This window comes from Gorilla gorilla, chromosome 1 (assembly GCF_029281585.2).
Source record: "Gorilla gorilla gorilla isolate KB3781 chromosome 1, NHGRI_mGorGor1-v2.1_pri, whole genome shotgun sequence".
In the NCBI taxonomy this organism is placed as follows: domain Eukaryota; kingdom Metazoa; phylum Chordata; class Mammalia; order Primates; family Hominidae; genus Gorilla; species Gorilla gorilla.
Window position 1 is genome coordinate 29,880,601 of NC_073224.2, and position 20,885 is coordinate 29,901,485.

Below are 20,885 nucleotides of genomic sequence, written 5' to 3' on the forward strand. Positions count from 1 at the left end.
CCCAACTACATAGAGAATCTAGACAGAAAATGGCTCCGTGCTTTGCACATGGGAGGTGATCATATATATTTGGTGAATGTGTGAGTGAATGTCCTAACAGACTCGTTGCATTTATGACACATTACAGGACTGTACTTTAATGTGACTAGCATTTAATTGAATAGTAACATCAAAGGTTTAAAGGCAAAAGCAATAATACTTCACCTGTGAATTTTTACCTACAGATTATGTAATTTCAATTGGAAAAGCCAAAACAAATACTATTCTTTACCACTGAGAAGACAGAAATGCCACGTGTTTATCCTTCAATGACATATCCCTTTTTCAGTAATTATCTTTCCCTTGGCTAGAAATTCTTACATAATTAAAGTGTTCACAGATACAATGTACTTACTCACTCTCTAGATACTGAAATTAATAGCATAAAATAAATAACTACTAATACTGTTGGACAATACTGATCAAACATAGGTGACAATACAATGACAACAAACACATCATACATAGTTACTTCAATATTTCAACTATTAATATAAGTGGCTATTTTTAGAAACATTCTAATTCAAGTAATGCCTAGTCTAATTCTATGGGTAAAGTGAAATGGAAGATTGGAAAATTATCCAATGAAACAAATTGTAATAACATGACATAAAACCTATATTTAGAAAAACAGAAACTCTAGGCAGGATTATTCGGATAATCCTTCAGTCTACATGTTGTCTATATATAAATATAATTGATAGCCTATTTTTTTAAACAGTATTTCCTTACTGTAGGCCTTGTGAATACAGACCTAATTATGTCTAGTGGTTGAATGAGATGGAACCATTTGCATGAGAGGCCTTGCATTCTTATTTGTTAATTTTCAATACTGCATGTTGTTAGGTATTTGATTTCTCCTTTGAAATCCCTGTCCTTCTTTATTCCTTCTTCCTCTTATTTATGGATTGTGCAGGGCACTAAATAAAAAAGACACATGGGGACACACCACGTTCCCTTAAGAGAACAGAAGGAGGATTTTAAAGTTTGTTCAAGATTGTAGATAGTGGACAAGATAAAGCAATTCTATTTTATTGCAACCATAATAATTTAACCCTATTGATATTCCAGGAAATATGGCCTGGAATAGAGACCACATTTATTCAGGATAACCTGCATTATTTTACAAAGGACTTCAATGAAGAAAAGCTTGATTCATTATATTAACATGTTGCTTACAGGCAACTCTCCAAAATAATATACATCATACAAATACGAATTCACATACTAAGAAGTATAAGGCGTTATTGATGTTTTTTAATATTTAAGATTCCTCTAAACTTACTCAACTGATATAAAATGTATTTGATTATTTAAATATAAAGGGTATTTCATATTAGAAATTTTTTGTAGTATTAGACTTGATTACTACATTAGTAAATTAAAAAACCCTTTCTTAAGTATTGCTGCATTTAAATTTTTCTTTAAGACTTAAAATGTCTATACTATTTATATTATTTGTTAATTACTAATTGTTAGCCTGAATCATTTGTTTGCACTGAAGTCATCTCTATTTATTATAGTAATTAGTGTCTGCCAGGGAATCTTTTTTGAATTTCACAAATGAAGGTCCTTCAATATTTTCAAATACTTGCATCTGTAATCAAGACATAATGGCTGTACTCTAGCATAATGCACTACACATAGAAGGCATTTATAAATATTTGTTGAGTGACTAAAGCTAGCAAATGATCAATCTTCACAGTAAAACTATAAATGTACACAGTAATCATGAAGTTAGAAATGGTTATTCCATTGTGAATAGAGTCACCTCCACTCTGTCTTTAGTACTAGCATGAGTATTTACATAGATGATACATTCCTGATAGATTAATCAATCATATTATTGTATTTAAGGGAAATTATACTGAAATATTAAAAATAAATTTCTGAATAATTAAAAAAAGAATTGTACCATTTTACGTACCACTCAACTTAGAAACAAGACACTGCCATATATATTCCACTCCACTAATAATATCTGAATTTAGTAATACAGTAAGTAGTCCTGTTTTCCACAAAGAATACATTTGAAGACCTCCAGTAGATGCCAGATCTCTATGTGCCAAGTGACAGCAACTGGGTTTGGTACTATGTGTACTATGTAGTACATATTTTGGTTCCATATAGTACATATTTTCTGTTCATGTCTTCCAGTCACAAATTTAATGCTTTTCAATCTGAACTAGGCACTTATCTAGCACTGTGGCCGTAACTTTTGCACTTTGTGGTGTGACAGCAAATCTAGCACTAATTTCTTTTTTTTTCACTATTTCACAGATAGAAGATTCATTATTATAATAGATCTTAGCAATCTCAGCATACTTTTTTTAATTTCCTTATTAAGTCAATAAGAGTGGGTTTGGTTTGTTTTTGTTTCTCTAGTTCCTTGAGGTGTGACCTTAGATTGTCTATTTGTGCTCTTTCAGACTTTTTGATATAGGCATTTAATGCTATGAACTTTCCTCTTAGCACCACCTTTGCTGTATCATGGAGGTTTTGATAGGTTGTGTCACTATATCAAACAATTCAGTTAAAGAACTTTTTAAATTTCCATCTTGATTTCATTGTTGACCCAAGAATCATTGAGAAGCAGGTTATTTAATTTCTATGTATTTGCATGGTTTTGAGGGTTCCTTTTTGAGTCGATTTCCAATTTTATTTCACGGTGGTCTGAGAGAGTACTTGATATAATTTCAGTTTCCTTAAATGTATTGAGACTTGTTTTGTGGCCTATCACATGGTGTATCTTGGAGGATGTTTCACCTGCTGATGAATAATGTATATTCTGCAGTTGTTGGGTAGAATGTTCTGTAAATATCTGTTAAGTACATTTGTTCTAAGGTATAGTTTAAGTCCACTGTTTCTTTGTTGACTTTCTGTCTTGATGATCTGTCTAGTGCTGTCAGTGGAGTACTGAAGTCCCCCACCATTATTGTGTTGCTGTTTATCTCATTTCTTAGGTCTAGTAGTAATTGTTTTCTAAATCTGGGAGCTCTGGAGTTAGGTGCGTATATATTTAGAATTGTGATGTTTCCCTGTTGGACTAGTCCTTTTATCATTATATAATGTCCCTCTTTGTTAACTGCTGTTGCTTTGAAGTTTGTTTTGTCTGATATAAGAATAGCTACTGCTGTTTGCTTTTGGTGTCCATTTTCGTGGAATATCTTTTTCCACCTCTTTACCTTAAGTTTATGTGAGTCCGTATGTGTTAGATGAGTCTCTTGAGGACAGCAGATACTTGCTTGGTGAGTTCTTATCCTTTCTGCCATTCTGTATCTTTTAAGTGGTGCATTTAGGCCATTTACATTCAATGTTAGTGTTAGGATGTGAGATGCCATTCTATTCATCATGCTATTTGTTGCCTGAATGCTTTTTTTTAAATTGTGTGTTTTTTTTTATAGGTCCTGTGAGATTTATGCTTTAAGGAGGTTGTATTCTGGTGTATTTCAAGGATTTGTTTCAAAATTTAGAGCTGCTTTTAGCAGTTCTTGTAGTGCTAGCTTGGTGGTGATAAGTTCTCTAAGCATTTGTTTGTCTGAAAAAGACTGTATTTTTCCTTCATTTAGGAAGCTTAATTTCACTGGATACGAAATTCCTGGCCAATAACTGTTTTGTTTAAGGAGGATAAGGATAGGACACCAATCCCTTCTAGCTTGCAGGGTTTCTGCTGAGAAATCTGCTGTTAATCTGACAGGTTTTCCTTCATAGGTTACCTGATGCTTTTGCCTCACAGCTCTTAAGATTCCTTCCTTCATCTTGACTTTAGATAACCTGATGACTATGTGCCTTGGCAACGACCTTTTTGTGATGAATTTCCCAGGTGTTCTTTCAGCTTCTTGTATTTGGATGTCTAGATCTCTAGCAAGGTTGGGGACGTTTTCCTTCATTATTCCCTCAAATAGATTTTCCAAACGTTTAGATTTCTCTTCTTCCTTGGGAACACCAATTATTCTTAGATTTGGTCGTTTAACATAATCCCAAACTTCTTGGAGGCCTTGTTCATTTAAAAAATTTTTTTTCTTTGTCTTTGTTTGATTGGGTTAATTCAAAAGCCTTGTCTTCAAGCTCTGGTGTTCTTCCTTCTACTTGTTGGATTCTATTGCTAAGACTTTCCAGTGTATTTTGCATTTTTCTAAGTGTGTCCTTAATTTCCAGAAATTATGATTGCTTCTTATTTATGCTATTTATTTATCTGGAGATTTTTCTGTTCATATCCTGTAACATTTTTGATATTCTTTTGAGTTCATATTCACCTTTGGTGCCTCCTTCAGTCACTTAATAATCAACCTTCTGAGTTCTTTTTCTGGGAATTCAGAGTTTTCTTCTTGGTTTAGATCCATTGCCGGTAAGCTATTGTGATCTTTTGGGGATAATAAAGAACCTTGTTTTGTCATATTACTAGAAATGTTTTTCTGGTTGCTTTTCATTTGGTTAGACTATGTCAGAGGGAAGATCTGGGGCTCAAGTGCTGTTGTTCAGATTCTTTCTTCCCACAGGGTGCTCCCTGGATGTGGGTGTTCCCTGGATGTGGGTGCTCCCTGGATGTGGGTGCTCCCTGGATGTGGGTGTTCCCTGGATGTGGGTGCTCCCTGGATGTGGGTGCTCCAGGATGTGCCTTCCTGAGAGCTGAACTGCAGTGATTGTTGTTTCTCTTCTGGATCTAGCCACCCAGTGGAGCTAGCAGGCTCCAGACTGGTAGTGGGGAGTAACTGCAAAGAGTCCTGTGATATGATCAGTCTTCGGGTCTATCAGCCCTGGATACCAGCACCTGCTCTGGTGGAGATAGCAGGAGAGTGAAGTAGACTCTGTGAGGGTCCTTTGTTGTATTTTTGTTTATTGCACTAGTTTTGTGTTGGTTGGCCTTCAGACAGGAGGTGGCGCTTTCAAGAGAGCATCAACGGCAGTAGTATAGGGAGGATACAAGCTTGCTCTAGAGTCTCCTGGATAAGTTTCTCAGGCAGTGGTCAGGGCCATAGAGCTCTCAAGAGATTATGTCCTTTGTCTGGCTACCAGGGCAGGTAGAGAAAGGCCATCAGGTAGGGGCAGGGTTAGGTGTGTCTGAGCTTAGACTCTCCTTGGGCAGGCCTTGCCGAAGCTGCTCTGGGTGTTGGGGGTGTGGTTCTCAGGGCGATGGAGTTATGTTTCTAGGGGGATTATGGCTGCCTCTGCTACATCATACAGGTCACCAGGAAAGTAGGGGAAAGCTGGCAGTGAAAGGCCTCACCCAGCTCCCATGCAACCCAAAAGGCCAGTCTCACTCCCACAATACTCTCCGCAACAGCACCGAGTTTATTTCCAGGCAATGGGTGAACAGGGCTGAGGACTTGCCCCTGCTCCAGGTCTCCCCACTGGAAAAGCAAGCAGGGCTTTCAGGTTTCACACCTCCCTGCCTGATGCAACTTCTGTGCTGTGTCTGCACTCCCAGTTCACCCTCACCCCCAGATTCTGCTAGGAAAGTTCACATTCAGTCGAAATTGTTACAGAGTTCATCTGGAAGTTTCCTTCTCCATGTGGTCCTTCCCCACTTCCACTGGCAGTCCTACCCAAGGACCCTAGGAGACAAAGTCAGAAATGGTTTTCCTGGGGGCTGAGAGAGTCCACAGGGCTCTTCCCCCTGCTTCCTTTACCCTTATATTTTGTTCAGCTCTCTAAGTTTGTCTCAGCTCCAGGTAAGGCCAAATCCATCACCTGTGACCTGGACCTTCAGGTTCCCCAGGAAGGGTATGTGTTCAGGGGTGGAAGATCCCCCTTTCACACTTTGGGCACTTACAGTTTTTCAGCTGTCTCCTGGAGCCTGCAGCAGCGATCTATTTCCTTCAAAGGATCTGTGGATTCTCGTGGCTTTCCTGGTATGTTGCTGCAGTAGTTCTTGGAGAAAAGTTCATGATGTGTGTCTTCACATGCTGCTCTGTCTGTCCGAGGGGGAGCTGCAAGTTAGTCCTGCCTCCTATCCTTTTATCAGTTTCTTCTTTCTATTTGTATGATTTTAAAATTTATATAAGTGTATACAGTGTATGTATTATTCTAAAACAAGCTTTCTGTAGTATGATTGTTTGAGAAGTCTGGTCATGTTGATGTGATAGCTATATTCCTTCATATCCACTACTGTAAAGTGTTCCATGTAGACATTTGCAAATTGTTTTCCATAGTGCAGCAGCACCTTCCCATAAGTGGTGTATGAGTCCCCACTTACCAGTTCCTGAAATTTCCAGATTTTGCAATCTTTGCCAACTTGATGGGTATAAAATATTATCACATTCTTTTTTTTTAGTTTACAGATAACCAGTAAAGTTGCACATGTCTTTACATGTATATTGACCATTTCAGTTGCCACTTTTGGCTTCTTCTGTGAATTACTTGTTCACTTCTTTTGTCTGTTTTTCAAATAGTTTGCTTAATTTAAATGTTACCTTTGTCAGTTATATATGTGTTGTCTTGCTAATGACAACTGCTAGTATGTAGCTTTTCTTTCTTTTTATAAAAAGACATTTTTAATAAGAGATGTATTAAATTCTTCTATGCTGATCGTAGAACTTGCCAATTTCTCTTTCTGGTTCCATACAATTTTGCTTTATACTTTTGAAACTATATTATGAGATGCATGTAAGCTTAGAATTTAATATTTTATAATTATATAATAAGCCTCTCTTTCCTTAATGAAACAGTAATGTCTGTTTTGCCTAATATTTATGTAGCTCATGCCAGCTTTCTTAAATTTTCGAACTTGAAGTGTGCTTGTTTTTTAAGTATGTCTCTCACACCCTCAGCACAAGTACCATGCTGAGCTGCATTGCAGCATGAGGGCAAAGGAAAAATATGAACCTCTGTATACAGCTAGAAAATATTTACCAATATTTGGAGCCAAATGGAAAAAGTTAATAAACACTCTACAGTTTTAAAAAAATAGCTGTGTATAATGTCCCATCATGCCTAGTCTGTTTCTAGACCATTGTAAAACCTTATATGAGACAGGGACATGCCAACCTTATAAAACTGGTAGGTAGGAATTATGGACTGATTAGAAACAACAGTTCCCATTACAAAATAACACAGGACCATAAAACAAGCAACACTAATGTGTCTTTACTTAAAATTTTGATTTTTAATTATACATTTTTAAATCATTTGACTTTTTGAAATATAACATAAAAATATTACAGATCTTGCTTAATAGGGTTTTTTTGGTGCTTTTGTAAAGTTTGTGATTAAGACATTCTCTTGCCCTAATTCAGCCTCTGCTCAGACAATAGGTAGATGTTGTTTTCTCTTTCAGCCAGACAGTCTCATAATTCTAATATGTTCAGCACATTTAGATTTGTTGTGATTGTTTATTTATTTGGAATTTCTATTTTCTATATATCCTTTTTCTTTCGTTCTCCTTTACTGCCTTATTTTGAAATGAGGTTGTTGTTTTTATTCCTTTCTAATACGTTGCTGAAAAGGAGTGGTGAGAGGAAACATCCTTGTCTTATTCCTGATCTTAGTAGGAAAGATTCTGGTTTCTTATCATTAAGTATGATGTTCACTCTAGGTTTTTATATATATTTTCTATTAAGTTGAGTATGTTCTCCTCTACTCCTTATTTGTGGAGAGTTTTGATCATGAATGGACGCTTGATTTTGTCAAATACTTTTTCTACATTTATTGATATAATCTTGTAATTTTTCCCCTTTAGCCTGTTGATGTGAGGAATTACTTTAGCTGATTTTTGAATGTTGAACCAGTCTTGCAAACATGAGATAAATCCCTCTTGGTTCTGATATATAATTATTTTTACACATTGCTCAATAGTTTTATTTTGAATATTTTGTTGAGGATTTTTGCATCTATTTTTATGAGTGATATGGGTCTGTGGTTTTCTTTTCTTGTAATTTCTTTGTCTGGTGTTGGTACAGGGTAATGTTGGCATTATAAAATGAGCTGCTTTTATTCTTCAATTCATTCTAACAATCTCTCTCTTTTAATTGGTATATTTAGACCATTGACACTCAAAGTAGTTACTGGCATAGTTGGATTAATATCTACTATTTTTTAATTCATTGACCTTGTTCTTTGTTTCTATTCTTGTTTTCTATATACTTTTTACCTTTTGTGGTTTTAGTTGAGCATTTTTACATGGTTCCATTTTCTTTCCTTTGTAAGTATTAAATATATCAACTATACCTTTTTAAAACTTTTTTGGGGGTTGCCCTATAAAGCTTGTAATATACATTTATAACTAATCCAAGTAGACTTTTAAATTTTGGAATTTTCTGTTATTATTTTGTTGAATAAGATTTCTAATCCTTCCTCTTCAACTCCCTCTTGAATACCATTAATTCTTACATTTGGCCTTTTGAGGTATTAATAATTTTCTATATATTGTAGGAAATCTTCATTTCTTTGTGTTCTTTTTTTCTCCTCTGACCATATATTTTCAAATATTCTGTCTTCAAGCTCACTGATTCTTTCCTCTGCTCAATCCATTCTGATGGTGAGAGCTACTAGTGAACTTTTCCAGTTCGGTAAATTTATTTCTCAGTTCCAAGGTTTCTGATTGATTTTTTTAAATTTCAATCTCTGTTAAATTTCTCTAATAAATTTCTGAATTATTTTTCTGTGTTGTACTGGAGATCACTGAGTTTTCTTAAAACTGCATTTTAAAATTCTTGGTCAGGGAGCTTACATATTACTGTCTTGTTAGGGCCAGTCCCTGGTTCCCTGCTTTGTCTGTTTGGAGACATCATAGTTTCCTACTGCTGTTTTTCTTGTGGACATACATCTACGTCTTTGCTGCTAAATTGCTTCCTCTAGGGAGCTATAGGGGGCGCTTTAAGCCCAGGTTCGCCTTGGCTTCAGTAAACAATCCAATTGTGCCCTTCTTAACAAGAGAGGTCCCAAAGGGAATATCCTGACAGTATGGGAAGGCTGCCTAAGGGTTTGTGCCAAGGAGAACTGTGAAATAATCCTCCTACATCATAGTGCTGCCAAGCAGCTACTCTGACATTGTGTCTCCATTGGTCAAGTTACAGAGCAGACTTTCCCAGGCTGGGGATGACAGACCTACATCCCCCTTTGTCTCCGCCTATCTTCAGGAATATGTCTCCCTTTAGGCACTCATGACGCTTCCAGTGGGTTGAGGCATGGATAGGACAGGTCTCTTTCCGGTAACCCAGAATGGCTGGGGAAGCTGGTTGTTTACCTCAATCTTAATTTTTCCAGTGTAGAAAAAAAGTGAGTTGGAGGAAAATCTTCTGCATATTTGGTGTCAGGCAAAATGGGGTAACGAGTGCTACAAATGTGAAAGTCAGGTTTCTTACCATCCACTTGGTGTTTCTCATTTCCTTATGGCCCTGGGAACAGTTATATCTTCATATTTGAGTTCTGGACTATTGTGACAATTTCTGGTGATAATCTCAGCAATGTATATTTGTTAATTTTTCTTTTTGGCGGGAGAGGGGCGCGGTGGGGTTGTAGCATGGCAGCTTGTTTCTGTGCCGCCATTTTGGAACTGGAAGTCATGGGGCGGAAGAGTTAACATCCACAGCAGCCCCTGATACCTGGCATGGAGGACGGGAGAACCGCAGGTGGAGCTTGAACTATCAAGACAAAATAATGTCATGCGAGAGTTCCAAGTTGACTTTTAAATAACACGATACCACTTAAAAGGTGGCATGAGTACCTAATAATAATAAAGTATTCCTAGTTCCTCCCTCTGGTGTCTTGTATTGTTGCTATCATTCATTTCACTTACACACATGCTATAATAATGAAATACATTGTTCTTACTATAATTTTGAACAAACTGGTATCTACTAGATCAATTAAGGATAAGAAAAATAAAAGTTATTTTATTTATTCTTTCTCTAATGTTCTTCCTTTCTTTACATAAATCTGAGTTTTCTGACCTGTATCATTTTTTCTCTCTCTCTGAAGTTCTTCCTTTAACATTCTTGCAAGGCAAGAAAAGTCTACTGGCTTTTGTTTGAGAAAGTATTTTCCCTTTACTTTTAAAGGATATTTTTGCAAGCTACAGAATTCTAGGTGGATTTTTTTTTTCTGTCAACACCTAACTATTTAACCACTTTTCTTGCTTGCATGCTTTCTGAGGAGAAGTAGAATGTAATTCTTATCTTTGCTTTTTCATAGGCTAGATGTTCCCCCTTCAGCCAGGCTCCTTTTAAGATATTTTTCCCTAACTTTGATTTTTCTGCATTTAGAATATGAAAAATCCTTAGTCATTATTGTTCCAAATATTTCTTCTGTTCCTTTCTCTTCTTCTTCTTCTTCCCCATTATATGTATTTACATTTTTGGTAGCTGTCTCACAGTTCTTAGATATTCTGGTCTATTTGTTCAGTCATTTTTCTTTTTACCTTTCTATTTTGGTAGTCTCTATTGACACATCTTCAAACTCAGATTCTTTTCTCAGCTGTCCCCAACTATTAATGATCCAATTAAAGGCATTCTTTATTTCTATGAAAGTGTTTCTGATCTCTAGCTTTTCTTTTTGCTTCTTTGTCAGAATTTTTATCTTTCTGCTTATATTGCCATCTATTTTTGCATGTTGTCTACTTTTTCCATTAGAGCCTTTAGTGTATTCATCAGAGCTGCTTTAAGTTTCTCGTCTGGTAATTTCCATATCCTTTACATGTCTGAGTCTCATTCTCATTTTTGCTCTATCTCTTCAAACTGTGAGGTTGTTTGTTTGTTTCTTTGTTTGTTTGTTTTTGGTGTTTTAGTGTGCTTTGTAACTGTTTGTTGAAATCCAGACATGATGTACTGAGTAAAGGGAACACTGGCAAACAGGCCTTTCATGGTGTGGTGTTAAGATGAGAGGGGAGGGAAAGCGTTCTATGGCAGTGGTCCCCAATATTTTTGGCACCAGGGATCGGTTTTGTGGAAGACAACTTTTCCACGAACTGGGTGTGAGGGCAGCACATGGGGAATGGTTTCAAGATGAAGGTATTCCACCTCAAAGCATCAGGAATTCTCATAAGGAGTGCACAACCTAAATCCCTCACATGTACAGTTCACAATGGGGTTTATGCTCCTGTGAGAACTTCATGTCACTGCTGATCTGACAGGGGGCGGAGCTCAGGAAGTAATGATAGCTCACCAGCTGCTCACGTCCTACTATGCAGTCCGGTTTCTAATAGCCCACAGACCACTACTGACCAGTGGCCCAGGGGTTGGGGACCCCTGTTCTATGATTCTAGGATTAGTTTTCAGTTTTTAATGAGCCCTGTGCTCATTGGCTGTGAACTTTACAAGTATTTGTCAGTAACTGCTCTTCTTACCCCAAGATGCAACAGAATGGCTAGAGGGAGCTGAAGTTGGAGTTTATCCCTTCCCTTTAAATGCTATTTTTAATGACCATTTAATGGTATCCTGCTACTTTTTATACTCTTTCTTACATATAACATTATTTTTATTTAACGCAGTAAATTTTCCTCTATATTTATCCACATATTTGCTGGTTTACTTGCTCACAATTCCTTCCTTCACACCAGGCCTATTTTCTGGAAACATTATATATCCTTATGAAAAGTATTCTCGAAAAATTCTCTTATTGAGAGTCTACTGGTGATAATATTGATATATATATTTGTAAACTAAAAATGCATTCTTTCTTTCTTGTTTCTAATTGATGGTACTACTACAAATACAATTCCATATTTCTTGGTTGCCTTCTCTCTGCATTTCAAAGGCACTACTCTGCTGTCTTCTAGCTTTCATTGTGGCTGTTGAGAAATATATCAGTAGTGTCTTATAAATTAATTTCTTACACTTTGTATTTTTCTCTCTGGCTGTTTTTAGGATGCTGTTCTGTCTTTGGTGATTATCAGATTTCTGTCTTTCTGGCTACTTGGTCTTTGGTGATTATTGGATTCATTATATTATACCTATGTATGTATTTACTTTTCTTAGCCTACTTGGGATTCAGAAAAATCATGTCATTCCTCACCTTTAGATAATTCTTTACTCTTATCCCTTCAAATATTATCTTTTCTTTTACTATGTTTATACTTTCACTATCTCTATTTGCTTCTTCTGTAAGGCTGTCTTAATTTATCTCCATGCTCATAACCTCTTTTTCATGTTTTCAACTTATATTTTAAAAGCATTTATGCACATACCTATCTCAGGGAAAGAACTAGCACAAGTGTTTTTCAAAGATTAATAATATCATCATGTCAGTGAGGAAAGAAAATTATTTACCTTGACTTACTAAACATATATCAAATGTAGATCCTATAATATGAACTGTGTGAATGCTAGTTATATAAAAATGAATTAATTTACTAGCATTACAAAAATTAAAATATAAATAAAATATATTTAGGGTAAAATCTGCGAACAAACAGAGAAAAACTAAGCAGTGGTAAAGCCTGATATATAATATAAATATGACACAAATTAGTCATGATGATTCATACTTTTGGACTTCGGTGCTCTAAAGGAATCTTTCAAAAATAACAGAAATATTCATTTATATAATAAGCATTCTAGAATGTGATGTTGGCACCATTCAAATTATTGAGTGGTAGGAAGGCTTATTATATAAAAAGTTTCAAGCTGGCTGTGCTATTTATAATGCTAACAAAAATTTATACTGATAGTTTGATTGTAGTTAATTCATAAGATCTATGATTAATGTTATAAAAGGGTCATAAGTCAGAGCCAAAGAATAAGAAGTGTTCATGGTTACTAATAAATTGCTCTGTGAAGGCTTGGCTACCCTTGCAGGTAATGATGTCACAAAATGATGAAAGAATAGCTAAGTAGCCAATGAAGTGCCAATGCTTGGCTGAGACACTGATTATTGCATCACTCTTGGCCAGAGCCCCGAAAGGTAAATGTAGCTATTAAAGGAAAAAGACAACTCATAAGGATTCAAGTTTCAACTGACAACACTTTTCTTAAAACTAGATTCTATTCAACACTTGAACTCTTAGATCAAGTAAAGAAAGTACTAGATAAGGAAAAGAAGTAATAAATATATTATAGCTTTGCAAATATGTTAGTTGACAGATAAACCCAGGCTTCCAATTCCTAGCTTGTATTGTGTACCTATGAGCTTAATATATACCCTCTGATACTTATAATGGATTTCTGATTAAGTGGGCCAGAGATACTATGTTGCAGTAAAGCTAACAGCACGTGTAATTAGGGAATGATCTAAAAGTGGGGGTGAGGTGGGATTTAAAAGCCTATGTACGAAAATATTACATACCAAATAACACTATGCTAAGAAATTTTGGAACAAGCAAAACTAATCTGTATTGATAGAAAGAAGATTGGTGGTTTCCTGGGATTGGGGGTTCAGGGACAGCACTGACTGCAAAGAAGCATAAGAGAATGTTTGGGAGAGTGAAACATTCCATCTCTAGACAGGGATGGGGATTACACAGGGTACACATATGCCAAAACTCATCAAACTATATATTTTTAAGTGGGTATATTTTATTGTACACAAATCACACTTTTGATGTAAAAAGAAAAAAACACTAGTTTTGCCAGATGTTACCATGGGACAAATTGGTAGAGTACACAAATTGTCTTTATATTATTTCTTACAACTGTATATAAATCTATAATTATCTCAAAATTAAAAGTTTACTTAAAAATGCAAGTAACAGTGGCTATTTTTTATTCAAATGAAATTAAACATTTATAAATAACATATGTTTGTAACTTGTGAGATATATAATGATTCCTGCAAGTTCAATACCATGTATTTCTAATTTCTACTTTGAAATATTTAACTGTGTATGAAAGTTAATGAATAGCATCTAGGCTTTTGGATTTGTTTCACCCTAAATCAGTTCTAAAGTGAGCCTAGTAAATTAAGCATTTACTGCTTTTTTTTCATTCTTGGAAAGAAATGTGACAAGTATTCTAAAAGTATTCTCTATGAGTGAAGTATTTATGGTATGTATCATACATTAAAGTCAAGGCCTTAAAATTGCCAGTACAATACCAAAATGTATGGGAGTTCCTAGTCAAAGAGTGCAGAGGAGAATCAGTGAGGCTCCCCAAGGTAAATGTTTTTAGATGTCAAAATTGTAATTTAAAAAAAAAGTAAGCATGGCTTTAATTTCATCTCAGAGTAAACAGTGTCTTTGCTAATAGATTTTCTTGAGTTGTTTTTGGTTATTTGTGAGTTTTTATTTTTATAAAGGGGTAAAAGAAGTAGGAGTTAACAATGAATATAGCAATGAACAGCTGGTCTTTACTCAGAATAATTAAAAATGTATTCTAGCTTCTAGTGTCTCAATCTATCAATCAGTTTTGCTTTAGGAGGTTAAGAAGCTCCAAGTCTTTCAAGGCCAGGTAGTTCACCAAAGTGATGTCGCCCATGTATAAGGATATACATAGTAGTGAATGTTGTAGCAAGCCCAAGAGTGATACTGTTGTAAATGTGGTAAATGTCACCCTGAATCAGCGAGTTGTTGATGGCAGGAAATGGACACAGTGTTAGACTATGTTCTGATTAAGAGAAGTGAGGAATTAAAAATTTGTGTCATTTTTTGACTTTTAATAATCGCCATTCTGACTGGCATGAGCTGGTATCTCATTGTGGTTTTGATATGCGTTTCTCTAATGATCAGTGATGCTGAGCTTTTTTTTCAAACGTTTGTTGGCCACACATATGTCTTCTTTTGAGAACTGTTCTCAAACAAACAACCGCATTAAAAATTGGGCAATGAACATGAACAGACAGTTCTCAAAAGAAGACATTCGTGTCCTCCCCTGGCAACAACTCGCTGACTCAGGGTTCTTTGCCCAGTTTTTAATGGGGTTGTTTTCTTCTTGTAAATTTGTTTAAGTTCCTTCTAGACTCTGGATATTATACCTTTGTCAGATGGATAGAATGCAAAAATATTCTCCCCTTCTATAGGTTGTCTGTTCACTCTGACCATAGTTTCTTTTGCTGTGCAGAAGCTCCAAGGTTGTGGAGAAAAGAGAACACCTTTACACTGTTGGTGGGAGTATAAATAGTTCAACCATTGTGGAAGACAGTGTGGAAATTCCTCAAAGATCTAGAGGCAGAAATACCATTTGACCCAGCAATCCCATTACTGTGTATTACCAGAAATATAAATCATTTGCAGGGACATGAATAGAGTTGGAAGTCATTATTCTCAGCAAAATAATGCCGGTACAAAAAATCAAACATTACATATTCTCACTTACAAGTGGGATCTGAATTATGAGAACACATGGACACATGGCGGGGAACAACACACATTGGGGCCTCTTAGGGATGGTGGGGGCTGTGGGGAAGAGCATCAGGAGGAATAGCTAATGGTTTCTGGACTTAATACCTAGGTGAGGGGATGATCTATGCAACAAGCCACCATGGCACACCTTTACCTAAGTAACAAACCTGCACATCCTACACATGTTCCTCTGAACTTAAAATAAAAGTTGAGGGCCAGGAGTGGTGGCTCATGCCTGTAATCCCAGCACTTTGGGAGTCCGAGGCAGGTGGAGCACTTGAGGTCAGGAGTTCAAGACCTGCCTGGCCAACAAGGTGAAACCCATCTCTACAAAAAAAAAAAAAAAAAAAAAAATACAAAAAGTTAGCCGCATGTGGTGGTGTGCAGCTATAGTCCCAGCTACTTGGGAGACTGAGGCAGAAGAATTGCTTGAAGCTGAGAGGCTGAGGTTGCAGTGAGCCTAGATCATGCCACTGCACTCCAGCCTCGGTGACAGAGAGAGACTCCCTCTCAAAAAAATAAAAAATAAAAAAGATTGAAGAATAAATAAATATTTTAAAGTGAAAACTCTTGCAGAAAATTAAATTAAAACTGTTTAAACACTGTTTCTACCTGTGAACCACTAATTTGTGACATTGACCTTATAAACAAATGAAAAGTATTTTGTACGGAAAATTCCTTAGGATGGCTAAGTATGTGAACCTGCCCCTGAATTCACCATTCACTTTTTCTCAACTTCATTCATTTTCGTTTCTACTAAAAACACTTTCTCATAGGAAAGACAATTGCCAAGAATTGGCATATTTTCAGTCCTTACATTTTCATCTGTTTGCCAAATGTCTGTAATATAATTCACAAAAGCCCTGTTTATTGAGTAATATTATTAATGGATAGCATAATACTGTGGAATTGAAGACATTCTTTTTGGATTATGTCCAGGTCTTAAAAAGAACATGGATCCCAATAGGAAATGAATGGCTTATATTAAAACGTATAATTTTAAAAAGTAGAACAACAAGAAAAGCTTAGAATAGGTATATTTTCAAATTACCGTAAGACAACTTTTCTCAGATATGTAAGTCTCTACTTGTATTAAAATACTTTGAATGATAACAAAGGAGAATGTCATGCCTATGAATGCTTCTATAAAATCATTTTTCATTTTCAACACATTGTTGAAAATATCATAGGACTGAGAAATCATTCAACTTAACAGTCTATTGACTTTTTCCCTGCAGCTGCATTTGCATTTGCCAAAGTTTGCTAAGTAAATTATATTTGTTCCTTTTTAAAATTTATGGCTAAATTCATAAATTATCAAAATATGTCAAGGAGGAAAATAACAAAAAAAGTTTAGTTTTTCATTTTTGTTTTCAAAAGGTACTTAAGGTCTAAATAAGAAGCATTAAAATGTATTCTCAACCCAAATTATAGTTAATTAATTCACTAGTTCATAATCCAACATTCACCACCTGAGACCAAGTCTGAAAATCCCAACTTGACTTCTGAAACCAATCATGAGCCTTCATTCATTTAATGGCTCTATTTTTAAGGGGAAGCATGAAATCATCCAAGAATCAGAAAATATCCAACACTTAACTGTGAGCAATTAAAGACAGAAAGATAAAACAAGACAGGACATCACAAGCAAATGAGAGAGACTAATACTGACTGACTAGTCAACAGAAAGCAAGAGAAGCTCAGAAAAGAACATATCATACGAAGGTATTAGTCAAACTGTAGCTTGCAAATACTAGACATATTCAGTTCAAGGTGCCCTGATAAATTCATCCCAAAGCATTTTTTAATTGGGGTGTTAGTGGCTTTGTGGAGGAGAGGACAAGGTTAATGAAAGTAATCACTGATTATAAGGAAGTAAGTGTCCATCTTAAGGGATCAAAAGAAGACAGTAGAAAAATATAATAAATGTTACTTTAACTTTAAAATCTAGAACAAATAAAATTAGCAAAAATTTAAACACACAATTATGGCTCAGTAAAGAATAAATCAATCAAGTTAATCCAATTAATTTCATTTCTGTGACAATATGATAAGCCATACAATCAAGCATATTAAAATCAGTTCTTCTAAAAGATTTTTCCTCATAATATACTAATCATATCAAATGCAAAGACTCTAGGCATTAGAAATCCAAAAGAAAACCATAAAGGATTTCTTCTTTTAAAGCAAGTATTGACTAATGGTGAGGACTACATGTATATAAAGTAGTGATCTAGAAAATAAATTCAAAAGAATATCTAAATTAGAACATGAAAGTTTTGGTCTGAGCACATAGAAAGAAAGAAAGAAAGTAGGCCATAACTAAATCAAAGACTCTTAGTTGAAACTGAGGAGTGGGACTACATTTTGAATGTGCTAGAGAAAGTCTGCATTATAGATAATATTTTTACCATTGAACTGTTCTCAATAATGTTACAGTCAAAAGCAAATTAGATCAGAGTAAGAATCAGAAGACAGAAATGGAATTTGCCAAAACCTTTACAGATGTTTTTTTAAAAAGCAAGATGCTCTACAATATCCTAAAATAAATTGCACAGAGAAGTGAAGTAACTAACTAAAACACAAGTGTAGGGCAAGGTCCAAGAGGCAGAGATGTTCACAAGTCATACATGAGTGTACGAGACAGTGCTACCATCTGAAAAGCTAAAATGCACTAACATATAAGCCCATATTTATGTAACAAAATGATAGAAATATAAGCATTTTATATAGTTTGTATGTTTATCCCCTCCAAATCTCCTGTTGAAATGTGATCCCCAGTGTTGGAGGTGAGCCTGGTGGGAGATGTTTGGGTTATGGAGGTGGATCCTTCATGAAGTGCCTTCCCTTCAGCAGTGAGACCTCACTCTGTTAGTTCATGGCTGTTTAGACACGGCTGTTTAAAAGAGGCTGGCTTCTGGCTTTGCCTTCTGCCGTGATTGTAAGCTTTCTGAGGCCTCACCAGAAACCAAGCAGATGCTGGCACCATGCTTGTATAGCCTGCAGTACCACGAGCCAAATAAACCTCTTTTCTTTATATTTACCCAGTCTCAGGTCTTCCTGTACAGCAATGCAAACAGACTAATACACCATTCCATACACTTGTCATTGAAGAACTGCTTTTCAGAATGACAGCAATTATATAATGTAGTTCACTATATTTGAAAATTTAACTTTAGTAGAGGTGGACAAATTGTCACCAAAACTATTGTGTCAATTGGCAATCCCATCAGTGATGTGTTAAAGGTTATATTCTCACAAGTACTAAATATTCCCAATCTTTATATTTTCTGCTAATTTGAAATGTTAAAAACAATTGTTGAATATGATTAAAACTGAGGTTGGGTAATCTTTTATATGTTTATCAAAGTTATAATTTGTTCATTTGTAAATTGCTTGTTCATATATTTGCTCATTTTTATCAGACTGTTGTATTTTTCTTAATATTTTGTAAATGTTTGTGTGTTAGGAATCTTAACTCTTTACCTGTTAACATGATATAAATATTTTCTATCAATCCATCATTTATCACTACCTTACATTTATGTTAACCCTTATACTGTGTAGAATTTTAAATATTTATATAACAGAATATGTCATTAATTTCCTTCATAGCTCCAGATGTTTGTTTCTGTTTGTATTTCATTTGCTTAGCTGATAAAAGCCCTCAACTTAAGATATAGAATTCTAATCTTTATTTTAATATATTTATAGTTATTTTTCACTAAAAGTTTAAGCCACATACATTTTTGTACATACAATCAGTAGAGCTCTAATTTTATTTTCTTGCAAATTAGCAGCCAGTTGTCTTAAATATATTTACTGAAGAGTCTATATTATCTACTCTCATTATTGGTATAATTGTTACTGCTGCTGAACCGTCTTTCATATCAGCTATTTCTGATGTTGTTGCTAGATATTCCTACCAATGAATGTTTCTTGATTTTATTTCCATTTACCTCTTTTCCCTAAAGATGAAGCTAAAATTCCACCTCAACTATGGAATTCCCCTGATCGTCACAGAAAACTAAAGTAACATAACTCATCAATCATTTTACTATAGATTTTCAATTAATTAAAATGCCTGATATTAGCAATAAATGAACCTTGATTGACATAAATACATAAAAATTGTTCTTCATCTAATGATGCTTTTGTTTATTGATACTTTTGTATAAATACCCTTTAGTAAGAATCAAACTATTTTTTGTTTAGTGCCATGCTATCCAAACACATTAAAAATTGTTTTATAAAACATGATAATGCTGATGAAACAAAGAAAGAAAAACAAAAGAGAAAAGAACCTTAGGGTTTGGTTTCAGTTGTAATTTCTCTGGCTGAAATTATTTTTAAAAACTACAATTTCAACTTAATTAATGGCTGTTATTTTTCTTAAAAAAATCTGCAATAATTGACATTTTAAATTCATATCAGTTTTTAAATTTATTTTCATTTGTTAGGCCAAAATTAAGTTCATAGAATTTATAGTCACCATCTCTACTATTTTTTTTTTTTAGATTTCCATGCATAAAATAGAACTCACATGAAGTCCTTCAGTGAAGCTCTCCTGGGAGCAGAGGCATCTATATGGCTGGCTTGTTGTGTCGCAGTTATCGGCATGACCATGGCACTGACATCTGCAAACATGAGCATCACACACTCCTAAGGAACACCAACTCAACTGTGAATGTATTTAAGGTCCTAGGACTATATACATTATGTGAATTTAACAGGGAAGATTTTTGTATATTTAATTGATACAAAATCAGTTTCTCCTTAATCGTGTGGATATCCATACACGTTTTTAATTTATCTGGAAATGTCAGAAGGACTGTCACCAATATCCAAACCAGTGTATTGTAAAGATAATTTTCAAGCCAACCTCTAAAGGGAAATGGAATTTTTTATATCTATACCAACCATGTACCAAGGGAAGGCATTTACTACAGTATTTAAAATATAGTTAAGAATATAAAGTTCAGGCTGAGCATGGTGGCTCACGCCTGTAATCTCAGCATGTTGGGAGACTCAGGCGGGTAGATCACTTGAGATCAGGAGTTTGAGAGCAGCCTGAGCAACATGGCAAAACCCCATCTCTACAAAAAGTGGAAAAAAAAATCAGCTGGGCATGGTGGCACATGCCTGTAGTCCCAGTTACTTGGGAGGCTGAGATGAGAGGATCACTTGAGGCCCAGAAGTCGAGGTTGCAATGAGCCATGATCATGCCATTGCATGCCAGCCTGGGTGACAGAGCAAAAGCCTGTCACAAAAAAAAAAAAAAAAAAGAATATAAAGTTGACAATAAACTGCAGAACGCAGTTAACATATTTCAATTTTTTTGTTCTTTTTTTCCAAAGTTAGATGATGAATATTTAATAGTATTGCTTTGTTCATTATGCTATGACTTAGCAAACAAACAATGCTTATATACTGGTATTTTGGTCTGCTTTTAAAGACATATTTTATTCACAAGGCCTATCATTCCTCCAGAACAATCCATTCTAAATATACTCTATATGTACATTTCTATATTAGACAGTACGCTGCCTAGGTTTGCAGCTGTCATTTCTTTTTAAATATTGTGAGTCATGTTCTCAATTATGATCAGATATTTATAAACTACTTAGGGCATATCAGA

At 35.2% G+C, this 20,885-nt stretch overlaps 1 protein-coding gene across 1 annotated transcript in view; it reads right to left on the reverse strand.

Moving 5' to 3' along the window:
• Positions 1–20,885, reverse strand: part of USH2A (usherin) — an 843,890-nt gene that overhangs the window by 686,451 nt on the left and 136,554 nt on the right. Inside the window, exon 10 of the mRNA XM_031015607.3 lies at positions 19,791–19,884. Within this exon, the coding sequence (XP_030871467.3) occupies positions 19,791–19,884 (94 nt within the window). The remainder of the gene's footprint in view (positions 1–19,790; positions 19,885–20,885) is intronic.